This window comes from Oncorhynchus clarkii, chromosome 13, assembly GCF_045791955.1.
Source record: "Oncorhynchus clarkii lewisi isolate Uvic-CL-2024 chromosome 13, UVic_Ocla_1.0, whole genome shotgun sequence".
Taxonomy (NCBI): domain Eukaryota; kingdom Metazoa; phylum Chordata; class Actinopteri; order Salmoniformes; family Salmonidae; genus Oncorhynchus; species Oncorhynchus clarkii.
Window position 1 is genome coordinate 52,308,788 of NC_092159.1, and position 23,226 is coordinate 52,332,013.

Below are 23,226 nucleotides of genomic sequence, written 5' to 3' on the forward strand. Positions count from 1 at the left end.
AATGTCAAAAAACGATTTCATTTTGTCACTATGGGGTTTTGTGTGTAGATGAGTGAGAAAAAAAAATCTATTGAATCCATTTTGAATTCAGGCTGTAACACAACAAAATCTGAAATAAGTCAAGGGGTATGAATACTTTCTGAAGGCAATGTACATATAAAGAAGAAACTATACAATAAATGTATAATAAATTGTATAACTCCCATCATTTAAAAAAGGGCATGAAGAAGGAAGATCCAAAACATGTTCAGTCATTTCCAGAAGTTTGAAAAACAACTCGCGTCCTGAAAAAGATTAGAGTAGGAAAAAGAAAGAAAAAGTCTGCCAGCGACAGGCAGGCAGGCAGGCAGGCAGGCAGGTAGGCAGGCAGACAGGCAGGCAGACAGACAGACAGACAGACAGGCAGGCAGGCAGGCAGGCGGGCAGGCAGACAGACAGACAGACAGGCAGGCAGGCAGGCAGACAGGCAGGCAGGCAGGCAGACAGGCAGGCAGGCAGGCAGGCAGGCAGACAGACAGGCAGACAGACAGGCAGACAGGCAGGCAGGCAGGCAGGCAGGCAGGCAGGCAGGCAGGTAGGCAGACAGACAGACAGGCAGGCAGGCAGGCAGGCAGGCAGGCGACTCTGGAGGCCTCCAATCATGGTGTGGCCAGGCAGGCCCCCTGGGCCGTAGAGCTCCCAGCAGTCTCAGCTCCATCTCAGCTCTGTCTGTGTGACTGGCTCTGTGTGACTGACTGGCACAACATCATCATCCTTCATCCTCCCCATTGTACCAGCACAGTGGGAAACACAGTCAATTTAGACACCAGCTAATTAACTCCGCTTTGCACTTTGAATTCAAAGATTCCCCAGACTTCCTACTGTGGCTTGGCCCTTGTTGTGTTCCTGCAGCGTGGCACAACTTTAGTTCCTGACTGAGCCAACCCAAGGAAATCTTGTGAGACGCCATGTAATGACCATGCTTATAATCAGGCTGAATATAGCCGATATGTCTTAATGATTAGCAGTACTGTGGGGACTTTGTAAAAGTACAATGGCTGCCTGTGGTCATTGGTGTGCAATTGTAATCAGATCCAACCAGACAGCTCAATTGTGAGGCGGAGCTGAAGTCATGCACTCAAATGAACTCGTATTATTACTTCCAGATTAAAGCCATTTCATCAAAAAAAAAAAAAGTGCACAGAAGCCAAAGAACACAGCCACTATAGGCACTTAATAATGCATGAACACAGACACACACACACACACACTAGATTGCCTGTGTTCTTTAATAATCCTCTGTATTTTCTCATTATTTTAAGTATAGGGGAGTTTCAAATGTTAAAGTGTTCTTTGCTATGCTTTCCACAGAAGTCACAAGGGCATTCCCATGTCTGTAAATTACTGTTCTATTAAAGAGCCTGAGCCTCTCTCCCTCTCTCCTGTGTCTTCTGGATGGGTCTCAGTAATGTATTTTTGGTCTTGGCAACCTAGTGTCCACGGGAGAGGGATGAACTGATATACTATACTGTACTGGTTCGTTAATAAAACTCCAGACTCACAGCTCCGATTTTCAAAATAATCGCCAAAGTTAGCAAATCCATGTAGAGCTCCCAAAGCCTAATTCCAAATCTAGAGGCGACAACTTTAATTATGCCCCTTGTTGATTCAACTGTTGCATTTTAGTTTTGATCCGTTTCTAATATTCTTTCTAGTTGATGACGTGCATCCCAATGGCAGAGTGTGTGGTCATTGATGAATAATGTGTGGGGAGGGGCAGAGAGGGTCCTGGCTGTCATTGGAGTGTATTTAATCAGGTCATCAGATCACCCCATAGTGATGATTTGATATTTGATTACAGCAGGATAATAGTGTTGTACATCAGCCACTCCAATTAGGACAAGAGGAAAGATTAGCAGAGGTATGAAGGTGATGGGAAAGGTGATGGACTGACTGCTGCTGAGGAGCACCTGCCTCTCATCTTAATGAAATCGACAGTGCTGGGAAAGTCTATCTTCCTAGAAGTGATGAACAGCTGGCCTTTAGGGAAGACTTTTTAATTGTGAATGTAGACCTACAGGAGCGTGGCCAGACCTACAGTATATGAGTGAGGCCAGGGCTAGTTTGAAATGTTTTGATTTGTTGGCTTCATTAGTTGTGTTTCAATCGAGCTGTAGTGGAACAGGTTGAGAGCTTCAAGGTCCTCGGTGTCCACATCAACAACAAACTAGATTAGTCCAAACACACCAAGACAGTCGTGAAAAGGGCACGACAAAGCCTATTCCCCTTCAGGAAACTAAAAATATTTGGCATGGGTCCTGAGATCCTCAATAGGTTTTACAGCTGCAACATCGATAGCATCCTGACTGGTTGCATCACTGCCTGGTACGGCAATTCCTTGGCCTCTGTCCGCAAGGCACTACAGAGGGTAGTGTGTACGGCCCAGTACATCACTGGGGCTAAGCTGCCTGCCATCCAGGACCTCTACACCAGGCGGTGTCAGAGGAAGGCCCAAAAAATTGTCAAAGACCCCAGCCACCCCAGTCATAGACTGTTCTCTCTACTACCGCATGGCTTGCGGTACCAGAGTGCCAAGTCTAGGACAAAAAGGCTTCTCAACAGTTTTTACCCCCAAGCCATAAGACTCCTGAACAGGTAATCAAATGGCTACCCGGACTATTTGCATTGTGTGCCACCCCCAACCCCCACAAACCCTCTTTTTACGCTGCTGCTACTCTCTGTTTATCATATATGCATAGTCACTTTAACTATACATTCATGTACGTACTACCTCAATTGGGCCGACCAACCAGTGCTCCCGCACATTGGCTAACCGGCTATCTGCATTGTGTCCCGCCACCCGCCACCCACCACCCGCCAACCCCTCTTTTACGCTACTGCTACTCTCTGTTCATCATATATGCATAGTCACTTTAACCATATCTACATGTACATACTAACTCAATCAGCCTGACTAACCCGGTGTCTGTATGTAGCCTTGCTACTTTTATAGCCTCGCTACTGTATATAGCCTGTCTTGATTTGAAAATCAATGTCTTGCTTGCTGATATCGAGGGAATTCTGTGTTCGAGTTAACAACAGCAAACTAATCTGGATGCATGGATACAGTATCAGTCTCTGATTGGAGGGATTCTTCTCCAATGTTATCTGTGCTAACAGACATTCCACAGCCAAATCTGACCTGGCAGGATAAGGATTATTTTGGTCCAATAACTGGTATTTGGCTGAGGAAACTGCATCTCCCACAATGCAGGGGGCGCTGGGTGATGGATGCTGAACGGAGAGTAGCGGAGCGGCTGGAGAGGGCCGCCTGCGTGCAGGGCAGATGGGCGCTCACACAGCTCCTCCTGGTGTCCCTCTCTCCTTCTGCTGTTCCCGTCTCCAGAGCCATGGGGGTGGGGTGGGGGCGAGAGGGGGGAACATTTGGAGATTTTGTGTTCTTGGAACCTGTTGTGAGTTTTCACAGCGAGAGACTGTATCTGTGAATGTGTCCCATTCTGCCCAGTCTGTTGGCCAGACCTTCCTTTTGTTCCTCTGTCATCTAGCCTGCTGTGTTCTAGAGGGCCTTTTGGAACCTCTCTCTGATGGCTCTAAATCACAATAACACCATGACATCTCCCATGTGTCTATGGGAGTTTTAGACTTCAGCTGAGTGTTTTTCCCTGTCACTCTCTGTCTCTCTGTCTCTCTGCTCAATCCCCCCACTGTGTCTCTCCTGTGTTGTAGCTGACCTACCTGCCTCCTCCGTGGGGAGAGTGTGAGTCCAAGGCTCTAGACTCTGGCTTCTTCCAGGTCTATAGTGTGACAGCTTGCAGGATCGACTGTGAGACACGCTACATCGTGGAAAACTGTAACTGCAGGATGGTGCACATGCCCGGTAAGAGCACACACTTTCTTTCCCCTTTTCACACTCAACAAAACATGTGGATAGAGTCTGTAATATAGCATTGTCTGGGCCATGGGCAAAACAAAAACAATTATTTGGGCTATGGGCCATGTTTTTTCATCAAGGACTATTTGAAGACAAGGTGAGGAAAGTTTGATAAAGGACTTACAGTAGTTGTTGTGGTTGATAAAGTCATCTAAAGTCTGTGGTGGGTTTGAAAAGGTCAAAGAGCTGTAAGGTGTAAGGTCAAGATTTGTGTTGGTGTATTAAAGCTTTCTGCTCCAAGGCTTGTCTATCACCTTGCACCACACAAAGTTCTATTTCTCTCTCTCACACTCTCTTTAGGTGTGCTAGATTTTTGCATGTTGCGAGTCTCCTTGACTGCTTCCACAGTAGGGTTGCAAAGGGAGGTTATATTACTGGAAACGTTCACAGTTGACCATTAAACTATCAGAATTTTGGTGTCTTTGGTGTCTTTCAAGGATTTTGTGTAATCTATCATAAATGATCTACTGTCCCTTTTGGGGACTCCAGATTATCCCAGGTGTTATCTATGGCCCTCTGTGTGGTCGTGTCACATGCAGAATATATGACATCATTAAATAAGATGATTTTAAAATATCAACAAAAACAAAATAAATATGACAAAGCTGTAAAACAATATCGTAAATATAAACCATCAATTTAGGGAATACCATTGGTGTTTAAAATGAGAGTTTCATCATAATACCCTTTATCATTTTTTTTTACACACTTTAATTTATTTTACTATGTAAATATGTATTTGTTGTCAATGTTTTGGTGTCAAATTGGTGGCAGTAGTAAAGAAAAGTCAATAGTTGGAAGAGTTGCAGAGTTAGTTGAAAATAATGCTTATTTTCTCTTCACCCATATGGTCTAGCTACTAGAAACTCATAGACAATATGGGCACAGATTTATGTTATTCAAGTATAAATGACCAAAGTTACGATAGATTGCCATAGATTTTCTGTTAATTACCCCAAATTACTGAAGATTCCGGTAACTTTAGTAAATCACTGATAGCTTTGTAACCATATTCCACAGAAATCTGAGCTGTTTACAGTTTGTTTTTCTCAAACTCGTAAGTCATTCAGAGGTACATTTCATAAATATATTGATCAGAAAAGCTGAATCTGAACTTTCCTCCCCTTCCTTCTGTGCTCCTTCTGTCCTTCTAGGTGATTCTCCATTCTGTACCCCTGAACAGTACAAAGACTGTGCAGAGCCTGCCCTTGGTAAGTCCACGATATGAATGCCCACAAACGCACACGTTTACATGTCTTTTTGTTGAAGGTACTACGCAGCGCACAGACCCCCTCGCGCATTCAACATCGTCAAGTTTCTTTGTAGGCCTTTTTGGCAGGAAAACTGTGACGCCAGCTGTATCGCCTATTGCCTGTTTCTGTTTCTGAGTCTTTAATTAAAGAATGTGAAAAAACGTTGTGTCTGTTTGCTGCTTTTCATTAAATCATGCATATCTGTTATTCATATGGCCTAAAATACATTTATTTAGGCTATAGCAGTGATCACCAACCGGTTGATCGCGATCAACTGGTCGACCTCCAAGGCATTCCTAGTCGATCACCAAACATTTCTGTAAAAAAAACAACAATAAAGCCTTTGTTCCTATTTTTTTATTTGTTTCTCGCTGTTGGTGGTAGATGCAGTTGATTCAGCAGCCCTAGCTCCGGGAAGGCAAAGTGTCCCCATTTTTAATCATTTCATGATTCTGAAGGTAGAACTCCAGCTACCCAGCAGGCCCAGAGAGCAAATCAAGTGCACCTATAAGCTTGTTTTTATGAGTAAGTACATTACATGTTTAAGATGCTATCCAGCACTGTCAACACTTTGTTCAACATTTTTATGAGCCATAAAATGTATATTCTCCCTACTTCCACTCACGCTATAACCAGCACTGCATCTGCAATAGATGAGCGTAGCGTTCCGATAAACTTGCCTTGTTATTATTAGCAGCTTGTGTCTTTTTTAATATCTGGGAATACTTCACTTTCTCTGGTCATAGGAGTAACAACATGAGTTGGTGCATGAGGCAGAAATAATGCCGTGTGAATTGAGTTTTTCCATCAGCTGAGGGAGGGAGAGCGGAGGGACGGTATTGTTGAGTTGAATGAGAGGCAGCCTCACCGCTGTTCCCTCCCTCCCCTCAGACTGACTATCAGATGCTGGCCATCAGTCCAGTAAAAACATACACTGCTCAAAAAAATAAAGGGAACACTTAAACAACACAATGTAACTCCAAGTCAATCACACTTCTGTGAAATCAAACTGTCCACTTAGGAAGCAACACTGATTGACAATACATTTCACATGCTGTTGTGCAAATGGAATAGACAACAGGTGGAAATTATAGGCAATTAGCAAGACACCCCCAATAAAGGAGTGGTTCTGCAGGTGGTGACTACAGACCACTTCTCAGTTCCTATGCTTCCTGGCTGATGTTTTGGTCACTTTGGAATGCTGGCGGTGCGTTCACTCTAGTGGTAGCATGAGACGGAGTCTACAACCCACACAAGTGGCTCAGGTAGTGCAGCTCATCCAGGATGGCACATCAATGCAAGCTGTGGCAAGAAGGTTTGCTGTGTCTGTCAGCGTAGTGTCCAGAGCATGGAGGCGCTACCAGGAGACAGGCCAGTACATCAGGAGACGTGGAGGAGGCCGTAGGAGGGCAACAAGCCAGCAGCAGGACCGCTACCTCCGCCTTTGTGCAAGGAGGAGCAGGAGGAGCACTGCCAGAGCCCTGCAAAATTACCTCCAGCAGGCCACAAACGTGCATGTGTCTGCTCAAAAGGTCAGAAACAGACTCCATGAGGGTGGTATGAAGGCCCAACGTCCACAGGTGGGGGTTGTGCTTACAGCCCAACACCCTGCAGGACGTTTGGCATTTGCCAGAGAACACCAAGATTGGCAAATTCGCCACTGGCGCCCTGTGCTCTTCACAGATGAAAGCAGGTTCACACTGAGCACATGTGACAGACGTGACAGATTCTGGAGACGCCGTTGAGAACGTTCTGCTGCCTGCAACATCCTCCAGCATGACCGGTTTGGCGGTGGGTCAGTCATGGTGTGGGGTGGCATTTCTTTGGGGGGCCGCACAGCCCTCCATGTGCTCGCCAGAGGTAGCCTGACTGCCATTAGGTACCGAGATGAGCTCCTCAGACCCCTTGTGAGACCATATGCTGGTGTGGTTGGCCCTGGGTTCATCCTATTGCAAGACAATGTTAGACCTCATGTGGCTGGAGTGTGTCAGCAGTTCCTGCAAGAGAAAGGCATTGATGCTATGGACTGGCCCGCCCGTTCCCCAGACCTGAATCCAATTGAGCACATCTGGGACATCATGTCTCGCTCCATCCTCCATCCACCAACGCCACGTGAATGCAAATGTGTGCTGCTAATGAACAATAACTAGGCCTAATTGATTACCTTTGAAACTATCCTCTTTGAACTGCCGGATCTGAATAAATGTGTTGATGGATGGCTTCGATAGTCCAGCAATCGAATTGCATGTCGTACATATGATAATAATCCAAATATTCTGCTTAAAAAGATCTTGCACCGCTACCCTCCTCATTCCTCATTCTTAGAGGAGGTCAGAGAAAGATACAGTGGAACCCGAATTTATCCTCTGGGTGCGTGGAAAAAATATCCTGCTGCATGAAGGCTACCCCTACAGACAGGAACGACAGACGGCAATAAGTCCTTTTGGAAGTGCACCGAATATCACACTTTTGAAATGCCGACGTCGCATAACCCTGAATGATGAGGTTACAGTGTCTGGATACCTGGTTCTTTCAGCTCCCGGAACATCAACCGGAGGACCCCCTGACATACTTTCAGGCAACATGGGTTGGGGAGAAAGTCGGACTCATTGGAAAAAAGCCAATGTTTCCCATATGTATGGCTTGTTTAACATAAACTTTATTATTATTTTTCTTACTATTGATGACATCATGCTCAAGGCCAATAAAATTTTTGCTAATATGCTTCTACCTATTTTATTTATTTTCTGAATTTTGGTGCTGCTATGATGCTGTCCTGCAAGACTTGGCAAAGACCAACCATGGAGAGGAGAGCTGGCATTGAACTTTTTGGTTGAATCTTGGCGCTACCCACCACACCATTTGGAAGTTCATCGAGGCATTGCAACGACAGCAGCAAGGAGGTGAAATGAGAAGGGAGCAGCAACTTGCTGGCATTCCACCGCCATGGCAAAGACCCTGCTACCACAAGCAACAGAAGGATCTGAAGTCGCTGGTTGAGAAGTAGCCAACACTACGACTCAACTGATGGAGTCTTACCCGAAGAGCGTTGCCTACACTTTCAAGTAGCAGTTGTGAATACTCCAAAATCCATCAGAGAAATGAGCACCTAGTCTACTTGGACACTTCTTCAAGTTCAACCCTTTCAATGACTCCAAAATCCTTATGAGACCAACACTAAGCACATTCTTGAATGATTTGTTTGTTTTTGTCATGTAGCCTACTCTAGTATTTTTGGGGTTATATAAAAACAATATTTTAGGCCCACTTATTTTTGCCCCATCATTTTTTGTATTTTGCTAAGCTTTTTTCTTGATAAATAAATGTTTTATAGTAAATAGTTGGTGTTAGTGGATGGTGTAAAAACTAGAAAAAGCCATGATTTAAAATGAAAAAAGATTGTAGGAACTAGATATAGGTCTAGATATAGTATAGGCTGTTTTTAGCCTTCAGCCTTTATATAACCATATGAATTAATTGATATCCACTCAGTGGTCAGTTTATTAGGTACATCCATCTAGTACCGGGTCGGACCCACATTTGCCTCCAGAACAGCCTGAATTCTTCGGGGAATTGAACCATTGCTCAATTGGTATCAAGGGACTTAACGTGTGCCGGGAAAACATTCCCCATAACTTTACACCAACGCCACCAGCCAGTACCCTTGACACCACGTGACTCACTGTCTGTAGGATGGTGTACCGAACAAACAATATTCTACCCATATGAACACATTTATTTTAGGCTATAACTGAACCAATTTCTGTAGGCAATATTGCCTATACATGTCACGTTCGTCATAAGGATTGGACCAAGACGCAGCGTGGTATCCGTACATTCTCTTTTTAATGAATGAACAACAAACGAAACATGACACTATACAAACTAGTGCTGACAGGCAACTAAACATAGACAAGATCCCACAAACACCAAAGGGAAATGGCTACCTAAATATGATCCCCAATCAGAGACAACGATAAACAGCTGCCTCTGATTTGGGAACCATATCAGGCCACCATAGACATACAAATCACCTAGACCTACCAAAACCCTAGACATACAAAACACCTAGACCTACAAAAACGCTAGACATATAAAAAACCCTAGACAATACAAAAAGTAGCGTACCCACCCTAGACACGCCCTGACCTAAACAAAATATAAAGAAAACAGAGATATCTAAGGTCAGGGCGTGACAATACAACAGGGATCAACTAGATTCAGCTGCAGGCTGATTTTTTTTCTTGAGCGGATGGTTTGGGGGCCGGAACATAATTACAAATCATTTGTAGATTGCAAATTGACCACAAGAAGCCCAAACAAATATGTTTGACAAAAACATTTCAAACCTTGCTTACATTTGAATACGATGTGTCTCTCTATTACGCATGGGAATACTTTGGAAAATATTTCTTAAATTAAAATCTCTTGGAGCTGATTTCCTGGTGTTTTTAGTCTTTGATGTCAACAATGAAAATGCATTAAAAAAATTGAGGGGCCAAATTTGGCCCATGGGCCGCCAGTTGGGGAAACCTGCTATACAATATTCTGCCCATAGGAACAAATACAATAGCCATACATGATTTAATGAAAAGCAGTAAACATACATATTTAATAACAGACTCATGAACAGAATCAGACAATAGTTAACATATACAACTTTGCTTCACATTCTTTAATAACAGACTCATAAACACAATCACACAACAGGCTAGAGTGCAGGCTGTACAGCACACTTCACAGCTTCCCCGGTGCTTCACAGCTTCCCCAGGAAACTCGTAGTCTCAAGTGGACTAAAGAGTAGTGTTCGTGGTAAAATATTATGTGTTGCTGCAGTGCTTCGTATTAATAGAATACTTACTGGGAGTGCAACACCTCCCTCCTCCTCTCTCTCACTCATCCTCTTGCTGTTGTTGTTTGGTTTGATTCGGCAGAAATGATTTGACATCATAGCATTCCTGTTTCTCCATGGGCTAGGGGACATAAAGATAGCATGAAGGAAAGCCATAGGCACATTGTGTCAACACAAGTGTCTTATCAATTCCCAAAATATTTGACACATTTTGTATTAGTTAGCTACACATGTATTATTGATCATTCAGAGAGAATACAGAGGTTCTCTCGTTTTGCTGGTTGACCCTGGTATTTAGGATTAGTATTTACTCAGCTGTTTTTTTCCCCTCTAGAAAAGCCAGGTCTAATAGCCTCCCTCGGTTCATTTTACTTTCATACTGTACTGTATATATTACAAATAAGGAATCTGTGTTTATCTGTGTGTGTTGAGAGGAGGGGGAGCTGTATGCATTCACATACAGAATAATCATTCACATACAGTAGGATCATTCACATACAGTAGGATCACTCATATACAGTAGGATAATTCAAATACAGTAGGATCACTCATATACAGTAGGATAATTCACATACAGTAGGATCTCATTTTGTGCCTACGCCCATCTATATTGAACTGTTATTTTCTGCAAAACTGGGATATTGACTTTTTATTCTCACTTTCTCCTTCGTCTCATTTTTTATTAGGCTGTTTTTATATATTAATTTATACCTTTACTTTTACCACAGACTCATACTTTACTGAAGGGATAAATGAAAATCAGATGAGACATGACCTTGTTTATTCCTCTAAATGAAAAGTGTTTGTGTTTTGTGTAGTAGGGGTGTCTAATTCCCCTGCTGATATCATTAAGGGGAGGCGTTCTCTCATTCTGTTACCTACCGGGCAACAAACACACACAAACACTGGCAACTATTACGCTTTGGCCCTGGCTCGTCCATTGTAATTAGGCAATGTGTCTCAAATAAAGAGGAAATGAAGCCAAGGTATGCTATACTGGGACCGTGGAGAGTTAGAGCTAGAGTACCCTCTTGTGCTTGGTCCAGCCTGGCCAGCTCCCTCTCGCTCCCTCCCTCTCGCTCCTCCTGAATTGGTTTTATTTGAAATGCCTGTGCTTATTCCATCCAAACACACAGACCCAATAATTCTATGCAAATCAGTTCCTAGTTAGACTGTGAACCAATTTGATATACCCACCGCACCGTTTTCACTTAGTAAAGTTTGAAGTTGTTCTTTTTTTAAACCAATGTGTCAGTCAGGAAGTTTGGGAGACAGAAACAGTGTGGCTGCTGTTTTAATGGAAGACAGCTGCATCTGTTCTCACTGGAGGGTCCTGTGACTAGATTACAGAGGAACACAGAAATCTTCTCTGTGCCTAATTATACACACAGAGGAAAGCACAGACATGTGTTGTCCTGTGAAATGTCGACTTGGATAGCATTGCCCACAGTAACGTGATCATACAATCACATTACTAGCGTAATCGCTTTAGAAATGTGGTCTCATTGCAGGATGAATGACAGAAGATCCTCTCATCTCACATAACGGTTTTAAACCAAACATACAATAAAAAGGATTAGCTCGTCTCCGGGTTGAACAACTGCTAGTTTAAATATAACATTCTGTTCACAGCCAAAGACAGCTTAATGGAGAGTGTTAAGTCATTAAAAACACTGTTTCTTAATAAGATTGGAAATATGAAATAAAGCAGATGATTTGGTTAGAATAATTGTTTTTGACAGAGATGAGACGGTGGATAGAGAGAGAGAAATAGTGAGAGAAAGACAGAACGATAGAGGGAGAGAGAGCGAAGGAATAGAGAGCGAAGGAAATGGAGAGAGAGAGGGAAGAAGAGGAAAGAGAGTAAGATTGTGATGTGGGGAGAGAGAGAAATAGAAAGAGGGAGGGAGTGTATAAATCAGGGTTATGAATGCACACTGCTACCCGGATCCAATAACCCCTTATTTGAATGAGAATGAAAAGCGACTGAGGTGCCATATTGAATTTCCTGTTGCAATTACGTGACCACTTGGCCCTGAAGGCTATTAGTAATCCAAGGGAGACTCCGCCCTGCCTAGGGCGAGCTGGGGAGACTGCCATACTATTGTCACAGTGAGAGATTAGGGTTGGGAGATCAGATTTGATATTTTTATGCATTAAGGGAACCTAGCAGCAGCCTAGAATGTGTTGAGAATGTGAGTGACACTGGTTATTGTCAGAGGAAATTGATAGGACCAGACAGATTAGACCAGTATTTTTATACTTCCAGGAATGGATAGAAATGTCTGGAAAATTCATAAAACATTCCTGTGTATTTCATGAGGGCATTTACAGTGTCCACAGTTGTTGAGTGTAGGAGTTAGTTTACAATCGGTAGAAACTATGAGAATAGAAAGGTTCAGAGCTTTTGTGAAGCATCACAGCACCGTTGAAAAAATATATGACAAATGGAAATCCAATATAGATGGTGTGAAGAGATAGATGGGAGGGATTTAATGGAAGGGTGGGACTAATAACAACAAGATAACAAACGTAAAATATGCTGTGTCTGTAAAATGTATATAGGTTCAGAACTTTTGTGAAACAGCACAGTTAAAAATATATGGCAAATAGAAATCAAACTGGATGAACATTAGAAATAGATCAAATCAAATTTGTATTAGTCACTTGCGCTGAATACAACAGTGAAATGCTTACTTACGATCCACAACTAACAATGCAGTTAATTAGTTAAATTTTTTTAGATATATAAAAACTATTAAAAATGTATGTTTTTAAGTAAAAAAATACGAATAAGAGTAAGAAATAAAAGTAACAAGTAATTAAAGAGCAGCAGTAAAATAACAATAGTGAGAATATATACAGAGGGGTACTGGTACAGAGTCAATGTGCGGAGGCACCACTTAGTCGAGGTCATATGTACATGTAGGTAGAGTTATTAAAGTGACTTTGCATAGATGATAACAACAGAGAGTAGCAACGGTGTAAATAGTCTGGGTAGCCATTTGATTAGATGTTCAGGAGTCTTATGGCTTGTGGGTAGAAGCTGTTTAGAAGCCTCTTGGACCTAGACTTGGTGCTCCTGTACCGCTTGCGGGAGCAGAGAGAACAGTCTATGACAAGGGTGGCTGGAGTCTTCTTCTGACACCGCCTGGCATAGAGGTCCTGGATGGCTGGACCCTACGCACTACCCGCTGTAGAGCCTTGCAGTCGGAGGCCGGGCAGTTGCCATACCAGGCAGTGATGCAACCAGTCAAGATTCTCTCGATGGTGCAGCTGTAGAACCTTTTAAGGATCTGAGGACCCATGCCAAATCTTTTCAATCTCCAGAGGTTGTCTTGGTGTGCTTGGACCATGTTAGTTTGTTGGTGATGTGGACACCAAGGAACTTGAAGCTCTCAACCTGCTCCACTACAGCCCCGTCAATGAGAATGGGGGCGTGCTCGGTCCTCTTTTTCCTGTTGTCCACAATTAACTCCTTTGTCTTGATCACGTTGAGGGAGATGTTGTTGTCCTGGCCCCACACGGCCAGGTCTCTGACCTCCTCCCTATAAGCTGTCTCATCGTTGTCGGTGATCAGGCCTACAACTGTTGTGTCATCTGCAAACTTAATGATGGTTTTGGAGTCGTGCCTCACCGTGCAGTCATGAGTGAACAGGGTGTACAGGAGGGGGCTGAGCACACAACCCTGAGTGGCCCCTGTGTTGAGGATCAGCGTAGCGGATGTGTTGTTACCTACCCTTACCACCTGGGGGTGGCCCGTCGGAAGTCTAGGATCCAGTTCCTGAGGGAGGTAGTCCCAGGGTCCTTAGCTTAGTGATGATCTTTGAGGGCACTATGGTGTTGAACCCTGAGCTGTAGTCAATGAATAGCATTCTCACATAGGTGTTCCTTTTGTCCAGGTGGGAACGGGCAGTTTGGAGTGCAATAGAGATTGCTTCATCTGTGGATCTGTTAGGGCGGTATGCAAATTGGAGTGGGTCTAGGGTTTCTGGGATAATGGTGTTGATGTAAGCCATGACAGCCTTTCAAAGCACTTCATGGCTACAGACGTGAGTGCTACGGGTTGGTAGTCATTGAAGCAGGTTACCTTAGTGTTCTTGGGCACAGGGACTATGGTGGTCTGCTTGAAGCATGTTGGTATTACAGACTCGGTCAGGGAGAGGTTGAAAATGTCAGTGAAGACTCTTGCCAGTTGGTCAGCGCATGCTTGCAATACATGCCCTGGTAATCCGTCTGGCCCTGCAGCCTTGTGAATGTTGACTTTTTTAAAGGTCTTACTCACATTGGCTGCGAAGAACGTGATCACACAGTCTTCCAGAACAGCTGGTGCTCTCATGCATGTTTCAGTGTCATTTGCCTCGAAGCAAGCATAGAAGTAGTTTAGCTCGTCTGGTAGGCTCGTGTCACTGGGCAGCTCTCGGCTGTGCTTCCCTTGGAGAGAGTGAGGGTAGAAGAAGGACAGGACTAAAAACAAACCTAATATAACTATTGTAAAATAGATTGTGTCCATAAAAGGTCTATAGTGTGTATAAGCCGGAAGTAAAAGCCTAAGTGTTGTTGTTCATTAGTTTACTCCAATTAGGGGAGGGGTGGTGGGGTTAGCGGAAAATAATAAAATAAATATATTTTTAAAGGTATATGTATGTATTTATGTGTGTTTGTGTATGTACAGTACCAGTTAAAAGTTTGGTCACACCTACTCAATCAAGTGTTTTTCTTTATTGTTAATATTTTCTACATTCTAGAATAATAGTGAAGACATCAAACTATGAAATAACACATATGGAATCATGTAGTAACCAAAAAACAAAAAACAAATCAAAATATATTTTATATTTGAGATTCTTCAAAGTAGCCACCCTTTGCCTTGATGACAGCTTTGCACACTCTTGGCATTCTCTCAACCAGCTTCATGAGGAATGCTTTTCCAACAGTCTTGAAGGAGTTCCCACATATGCTGAGCACTTGTTGGAAGTTTTTCCTTCACCCTGCGGTCCAACTCATCCCAAACCATCTCAATTGGGTTGAGGTCGGGTGATTGTGGAGGCCAAGTCATCTGATGTAGCACTATCATTTGTTTTCAACAGGACAGTGACCCCAAACACACCATAAGTGTCACATTGCCCTTACACAGCCTGGAGGTGTATTTGGAGTCATTGTCCTGTTGAAAACAAATGATAGTCCCACTAAGCGCAAATGGAAAAGCATTCCAGGTGAAGGTGGTTGAGAGAATGCCAAGAGTGTTCAAAGCTGTCATCAAGGCATCATTGAATAATCTAATATATAAAATAATATTTTCATTTGTTTAACACTTTTTTGGTTTATACATGATTCCATATGTGTTATTTCATTGTTTTGCCTCTCTTCACTATTATTCTACAATGTAAAAAATAAAGAAAAACCCTTGAATGAGTAGGTGTGTCCAAACTTTTGACTGGTACTGTACACATTTACAAAAATATATATATGGGGGATTGGAAATGATAAATACAATTATATTGATGGAAGCTACAATCTATCGGCAATATTAAATCTACCCCATAAAAAAAATATCAGTAGCAATTACACTAACCACCCTTCAGTATGTACAAATAGATCATCCTGGAGGCAGAAGGATCAACATTTATTTTCTCCCATCATTATGTCTTTAGTACACTGTCCCATGCATACTGTTAGACTCTGACATTTCTGCTAAGTGCATCAAGACGTATGGCCATTCTGAAGTATATACAGTAGGGAATGCTGTTGAGATGGGTGTGTGTTTGTGTGTGTACCCTCAGTTGCCCTCAAACGAAGGTCAACTCTCCCTCTCCTCCCTCTCCCCATCCTCACCCATTACCCCTCTTCCATCCATCCATTCATCCTCTCCTTCATGTCTCCCTGTCTTCTCTACTGTAGCCAAGTTGTCAATGCTGGAGAGTAGCAACTGCATCTGTAGGACACCATGCAACATGACACGCTACAACAAGGAGCTGTCCATGGTCAAGATCCCCAGTAAGACCTCAGCACGCTACTTGGAAAAGAAGTTCAACCGCTCTGAGAAATACATCACGTAAGTACCTGCCTATAGGAGGCTCCAGAGGAACAGATGAATGCATTAGAAGGAAAAATGTCATATACATCAGCCTACAGTATCACATATATTATATGTAGTCATAGTAAGGAGGGTGTGGGTGGAAAGTGAAGATGTTACACTGAGATGTCTTTGACGCTCAGACTCATGGGAAAGAGAACTGGAAGCCTGCTATTGAAGAGATCTGTCATGTTATCATATAATGGGATTTTGATGATAATAACAATAGGCATTCTCTAGTGGATGCAGTCATCAGTTGAGATGCTACTCTACTAATGACATTGTATGGGACATGTGGTAAGTGTGGAAGAATAAGTACCCTAACTTATGGCAATTGATAATAAAACTATTGCTATAGCAGGTATAGTATGCCCTGTATGTCTATTTCCCCATTGACAGAAAGATTAACACACTTTGAAAAGACTGATGGTAAATAAAATGTTCAAATAATACAATTTAAAAAACAGATGTGTTTAGACTGATGACCTGAACAATGACTGATGACTTACCAGTTCATTGATTGATAGTTAAATAGGATGACAATATCAAGATAAATGTGTTGTCTTCTCTTTAACACGATTGAAGTGTTATCTGATCTTATCGATGTCTCTCTTTCAGGGATAACATCCTAGTCCTGGATGTGTTCTTTGAGGCCTTGAACTATGAGACCATTGAGCAGAAGAAAGCCTACGAAGTGGCAGGCTTACTGGGTATAGTCAACTCTCTAGCTACTATCTACCTATCTTCTTCCCCTCTCTCGCGCGCGCGCTCTCGCTGTCGCTCTCCATCTCCTCTCTCTCTCTCTCTCTCTCTCTCTTTCTCTCTAAAATTCAAATTAAAATACATTTAATTAAATAAAAAACAAGATTATAAAAAGAAAAAGAAAGAATGGCTAATAAATAAAGAACATGTCTGATGGTTATACACTATATATTACTATATAGTGTATATATTACTGTCAGTTATATTCAATGTAAATACTTCAGGGTTCAGGGTTATGGGAAGTCAGGCTATGGCAGTCATAAACATACTGTATCTGTCAGTAATATTTGCGGTTTCTCCCTCCCCCAGAATAATGTCATTAGTAAATGCACAGAAGTTGGGAATTGATTGAGATAATTTCTTGAAAAAGATTAGTAAAAGGAGTATTTCTCAGGAAAAAGTGCGTCTCTGTCTCTACCTCCCCTGTAATGCAGTGACCACATAGACGCTCTTCTTTGGGTAGCCATGTCTTTTTGTGTCTCCCTTTTTCTATAGCCAGCTGGTGTTCCCTGGGTCTGTATTTGGTCAGGATCTGTCTCTGTTTTGTATCTCTGACAGAGTAGAGATATTCTGCATTTTTGTATTCTGTTTTGAGGGCCAAATAGCAATTTAGTTTATTCAGTATTTTTGTTTCATTTTCCCAATTTGTCAAATAGGAGGTTTTCATTTCTGTAACAATGTGATTATTATCCAATCACACAGGGAAATCAGAGTTGTTTAGTGTTTTCAATAGCTGGCATAGAAGATTATTTTCAGGGTTCAGCTCTTGGGTTTCCAGTGCTTGCTAGATCTCTCTCGCGCGCGCGCACGCTCTCTCTCTTCTCTCTCTAACTGTGTATTGTTGATCTTCCAGGTGATATAGGTGGTCAGATGGGTCTGTTCATCGGGGCCAGTATTCTTACCATCCTGGAGCTATTTGACTACGCCTATGAGGTCAGACATAGAACACACACCATGTAGAAACTTCCAAAGACACACATTCTCACAAACACATTATCAAACACTCTCACAGACAGTTATGTTTGGCGGAAGAAATAAGAACAAAAAAATTAATAACAATTCATATCAGAGACACCCGTCTAATAGGTTACACACACATTTCTCCACAGACTCAAGGCCAATCACACACACACATATTCACATTCACATTTCAATTGTTGAGACGAAAGAGCCTTGCCATATATCTGTCTGGGCTGAGTGATTGAGGTGCGTGATCAGTCTTTTCATTAAGTCAGCTCAGCCGTTGGTCTCTCTCTCCTACTGCTTTGGTCTGCTTGGAGCTCTGCCAAGGACAAACCAGTCATTCTGTGCCCTCTGGGCTTTAGAAATACACATGAAAGTCAAACCTTTCTCATGTTTTAATGGGGAGCCTGTGCGGGGTGTTTTGTCGCAGACAGAGAGTGCTGCTGCTCTGGCTGTGGTTTAAAAGACCGCCACGAAAATAACAGCCACGGTGATGTTTGGCCTTGAGTCAAGATATTATTACAGATGCTGATGCCTAGTCACTTTACCATGCCTTCATGTATATCTACCTCAAATACCTGGTACCCCTGCACAGTGATCCTGTTCTGATACTCCATGTACATAGCTCCATTCTTGTGTATTTTATTCCTCTTATATTACTAGTTTTCTTTTTATTATTATTTTTTAACTCTGCATCGTTGGGAAGAGCTCGTAAGCAAGCATTTCATGGTAAAGTCCACACCTGCTGTATTATTTATGGTGCCAATTATAACAGTTCAAATTCACCTTCAACTAAATTGGTCATAAGTTACCACAGCATGTAAAAAGCACACTTCATGAATCATTTTGTGATACTGTATATGTCCTGATGACCCTGATGATGTGTGTTGATATGTTGTCAGATGGTGAAGGACAAGTTGCTGGACCTACTGAGCCGAGACGACGAGGAGGAGAGCCACGGAGAGGACGTGGTAAGGTCATGAGGTCAATCAGATGACAAACTGGACTGTCACACTGTTTGGAAAATGTTTTATATTGTATAGTTTTAGCATCCAGCCAAACCTCAATATGATTTATGTTATTCTGTGCCAGACAGCTATTCCAATGTAATTCTCAGTTATTGACAAGAAAGGAGATGAGATCTCTCCAACTGAATCGTGTCAAAATGTCACTCAGTGTATTTGTTATTGTAATTAACCAGGTAAGTTGAATGAGAACACATTCTCACATACAGCAACGACCTGGGGAATAGTTAAGGGGGAGAGGATGGATCAGCCAATTGGATGATTAGGTGTCCATGAGGGCAAGTTTGGGTATGTAGCCAGGACACCAGGGTTAACACCGCTACTCTTACGATAAGTGCCATAAGATTGTTAGTGACCACAGAGAGTCAGGACACCCTTTTAACATTGCATCTTAAAGATGGCACTCTGCACAGGGTAATGTCCCCAATCACTGCCCTGGGACATTTGGGATCTTTTTTCAGGCCAGAGGAAAGAGTTCCTCCTATTGGCCCTCCAACACCACTTCCAGCAGCATCTGGTCTCCCATCCATGACAAACCCTGCTTAGCTTCAGTGGCAAGCCAGCAGTGGGGTGCAGTGTAGACGTGTGCATGTGTATAAGTGTACTACACGCATATGTGTGTGTCACCCTACCTCAGAGTTCCTGTGACCCGGAGGGGAACCACTCGGAGGCCATCAGCCACACGGTGAGCGTCCCCCTACAGACCACCCTGGGCACGCTGGAGGAGATCGCCTGCTGAGTCTCCAGCCCAGCTCCACACACACACCAGGCAAGGCCACTGTGAGCCACCACCACACGGGGAGCCAGTGAGCAGAAACCTCTTCCACAGGCAACCAGGACAGAATGATAGTGACTTTGGTGGGGAGGATGGGTGGCTGGTCAGAGGAAAGGGTGGCTGGGTTGGGCTAGACTGGGCTGGACTGGGCCTCCCCTCCACACTTTCACTGCAGCACTAATGGGGATTAAGGAGCTGTCACCTGGACTTACTGGTGCTCTCTGTTACTGGAACTGTTACTGTACTGTTGGAGGAGGACAGCCACCTCCCCTCCCCCTCACATGCTCATCTACCTGACTCATAGGTCTTCTCCAGTTCACAGACAGACAAACTGCACTGTAAACCTAACGGGAAGGGACTCATCTCTGTCCTAGACATGTGTATTCACTAGTCACCCATCGGTCAGTACTGCCAGACATTGTACCATAACAGTTGCTGTGAACTGTCCAAGTTGCATGCGCTGCTTCCTCTCGGAGACGGTTTCTCTCTTTGGTGATGCTGCTTGGCTGACGCTGGACTGCAGTGTTGCTTTACTCTACATTTGCCCTGTCTCTCTCTCTCTCTCTCTCTCTGTCACTCTCCGTCTCTCTCCGTGGCCTATGGGATGAGGCCAGCTATAGAAATAGAATGTATAGATTGAACATGGTTCACTATAACATATTTCATATGACACATGCATCTAAGGCAGTTTCATTTTGTTGATGCACTGTTTTCTTAGGTGGCAAGTTGTATATCTACGGGAAGGGCTGTTGGGACTGTATTTGCATTCATATTGGGAAAACATGAGCATTCTAAAGAATCAATTCCAAAATGACTGTTTTGCATTTGGTTATTTATTTAGTTGTTTAATGCATCCGTTCTATTGATTCCACTCCTATCAATTTACCACAAGGTGAGTACCCCGAGGGAAGGCAAGGTACTGAGCTGCTTCTCAACAACATATTAAACAGGTGCCATATTCCTATGTGTAAACTCATGTAAATGATTAAACGCTTGCCTCTTGGCGGCAGTGCCTCAGTGGGGTAAAAGCACTCATTGATGACTGAGGCTGAGCCAAAACCAGAGAGGTGGAGTATGACATTGTTTACCTGGCAGAATACAAGCAGAGTACAAATGTTGCTCATAAATGAAAATGCTGAGGGGGTTTAGTTTCATTTCAGCTGCATGATGTGGGTGTGTTGTCTGGTGAGAACTGACGGACTCACAACTCATCATATTTTACATAATGGACTTGGCCCTTACATAGAGATATTCCAGCTAGAAATTGAATTGAATTGAACATGGAATTTCCATGATAATCACTGTTCTATTAATGGAAATAATGTTTGGACGATAATAATTGCACTGATGTAGATTCAGATGAGGGGAAATGATGTTCTGATTCATTTGAGGATACAGGGTGTGTTGTATTGTGGTGTTAATATTGGTGTTGTAGTACAAAAAACCAAAACGGGTACGAGACAGTGTTCTGTCCTGTCTACAGTGGACATGTTATTGAAGAAGGACTTACATGAACCAACTCATGACTGGTTGACATTTTGATTTGAAGCAAATACAAATTTGCTAACAGAGCAGGATAATACTAACACAACGGATTCAAATAATCAAGCCCAACATGTAAAGCCTGTCGTTTGCAGAAACGGTAGCCTGCAGAGTTTGCCGGGACTATTGTCCATCTCTGACTGAAAGACAATTTTCAAATTGGAGGTGATTTTAAGCCCAATATTTTTTTAATAGACGATAGCCCCAACCAAACACATTTAATAACCAATTAAAATCAAACTCACCAAACCATGGGTGGTGTGAAAACCACAGGAGGTGTTTTTCTGTTCTCAAAAAAAGTGACAAAGGACTATCCAAAGCCCTGACATGAAACGCTGACTGGTCTGAGTCCAACTCAAAAAGGATTTGGTTTGTTTCGTTAACACCCCTCCCATCTAGTGCCATCACACTAAAAAGGGCCATATTGCATCACTATGATATGACGAGTACATCCATCCAGAGTAGCATATCAATTAGCCAGACAGGCGGCAGGTAGCCTAGCAGTTAGCGTGTTGGGCCATTAACCGAAAGGTCGCTGGTTTGAATACCCAAGCCGACAAGGTGAAGAATCTGCCGATGTGCCCTTGAGTCAGGCAGCTAAACGTAATTAGCTCCAGGGGCGCCGTACTACTATGGCTGACCCTGTAAAACAACACATTTGACTGCATCTATCCGGTGTATGTGACAAAACTTCTACTATGTCATCGTTATAATGTACAGTACAGGTGGGAATGAACTCCAAGTGCTTTGTGAACTATGATTTCCTGTCTGTTGTTGACCTGCTGTGTGTAATCTAATCTCTCATGTATGGCTTATCATGTCTCCTTTAGCAGTGACCTCAGCCATCTCCAGGGGCGGACTTGCCATCTGGCATTTGCCCGAAATGCCAGATGGGCTGGTTCATTTTTAGCCTAGTGGGCCTGTCTAACGGGAAAAAAATATTTTGCTAAATTATCATTATTTGACCTTGAGGAAAAATATGGACCGGTGTGAGGACCTCAAGGAAATAAATGGGCCGGTATATTGCAAATGCAAAAGCCAATTTCCGGTCCCAGTCCTCCCCTGCTTCTCACCTACTGTATAGATCTGTCCATGGAGAGAGGTGAACTACTATGGGACACATACTGAGTCTCAGTGAAAATGCCACTGGTTGTTTCTTCTCTTTTGGTTTCTATTGTTATTGCAGGACTGCTTTTTCATTTTGTGACGCAGCGTACAGTACGTGTTTTTAATGTGAAACGATTAAAAACAAGGTTTTTGCTGCGGGGTCCTGTCGTGTTTGCCTTCTTGTGTAGACGTATCACTCATTTCTTCATAGCTTTGTAAGAGGATCCATCGTGCAGAACACAAGCACAATACTCTGTCATACAGTGCTTGTGGTTTGTGGGGAGGGGTGGGAGCTTGGGAAAAGGCATCAGCGCCTACAGTGTGTTGTGGTGTTAGAAATGTAAAGGGGAGATCCTATTTCACTTTGACATCTCTACTACACAGACTGAATGTGCACTGAAATGTCCTCCTCTCAGCTCCCAGTGATAACAGCAGTCAGGACACCAGAGGACTCCAAGCAGAGCAGTACTAGTAGACAGACTGAGGGAGATATTTCACTTGAAAGCCATTTTGTGCTGCTGGTCAGGTTCTATTTTGCATCAGCACTCTCCAGGAACTCCTGCCAGCTATTTGCTCTGTCTGTATCAGGAGCTGTGTCTGTGTCTTCCCTCTGGGTGCCCTGTTGTTCCATGAATACAAGTGTCTTATAATATTAGAGTTCAACCCCAGGATCTACAAATCATATTATTTATGGATGACAACGTCTTACACAACACAAATGTTATGCAGTTCATTTAGCTCATGCTGCTGATACAGTGAATTGTGTGTGCACTTGATTTACTTGTAGAGTATTGCCAGAAAAAGCAATCTGCCAGCAGACGGTGACCTGAGAATATTTACACATTGATTAGGTTGATGGATGTGTAATTAAGGAACTTTGTTACCTGCATAGATTTTTTTTACTTAGGTTATTGCATAGCCAGTGTTAAAATGTGTTAGC

General features: G+C 43.0%; 1 protein-coding gene across 2 annotated transcripts in view; it reads left to right on the forward strand.

The window, feature by feature from the left end:
- LOC139365053 (acid-sensing (proton-gated) ion channel 2) overlaps positions 1-22,383 on the forward strand; it is a 503,859-nt gene extending 481,476 nt beyond the window's left edge. For both annotated transcript variants that reach the window (XM_071102405.1, XM_071102404.1), the window contains exons 4-10: positions 3,727-3,877; positions 5,086-5,142; positions 15,938-16,091; positions 16,731-16,822; positions 17,728-17,807; positions 18,740-18,808; positions 19,500-22,383. In XM_071102405.1, coding sequence (XP_070958506.1) covers positions 3,727-3,877; positions 5,086-5,142; positions 15,938-16,091; positions 16,731-16,822; positions 17,728-17,807; positions 18,740-18,808; positions 19,500-19,601 — 705 coding nt within the window. In that variant the 3' untranslated portion in view covers positions 19,602-22,383. The remainder of the gene's footprint in view (positions 1-3,726; positions 3,878-5,085; positions 5,143-15,937; positions 16,092-16,730; positions 16,823-17,727; positions 17,808-18,739; positions 18,809-19,499) is intronic.
- The last annotated feature ends 843 nt before the right edge of the window (positions 22,384-23,226 follow it).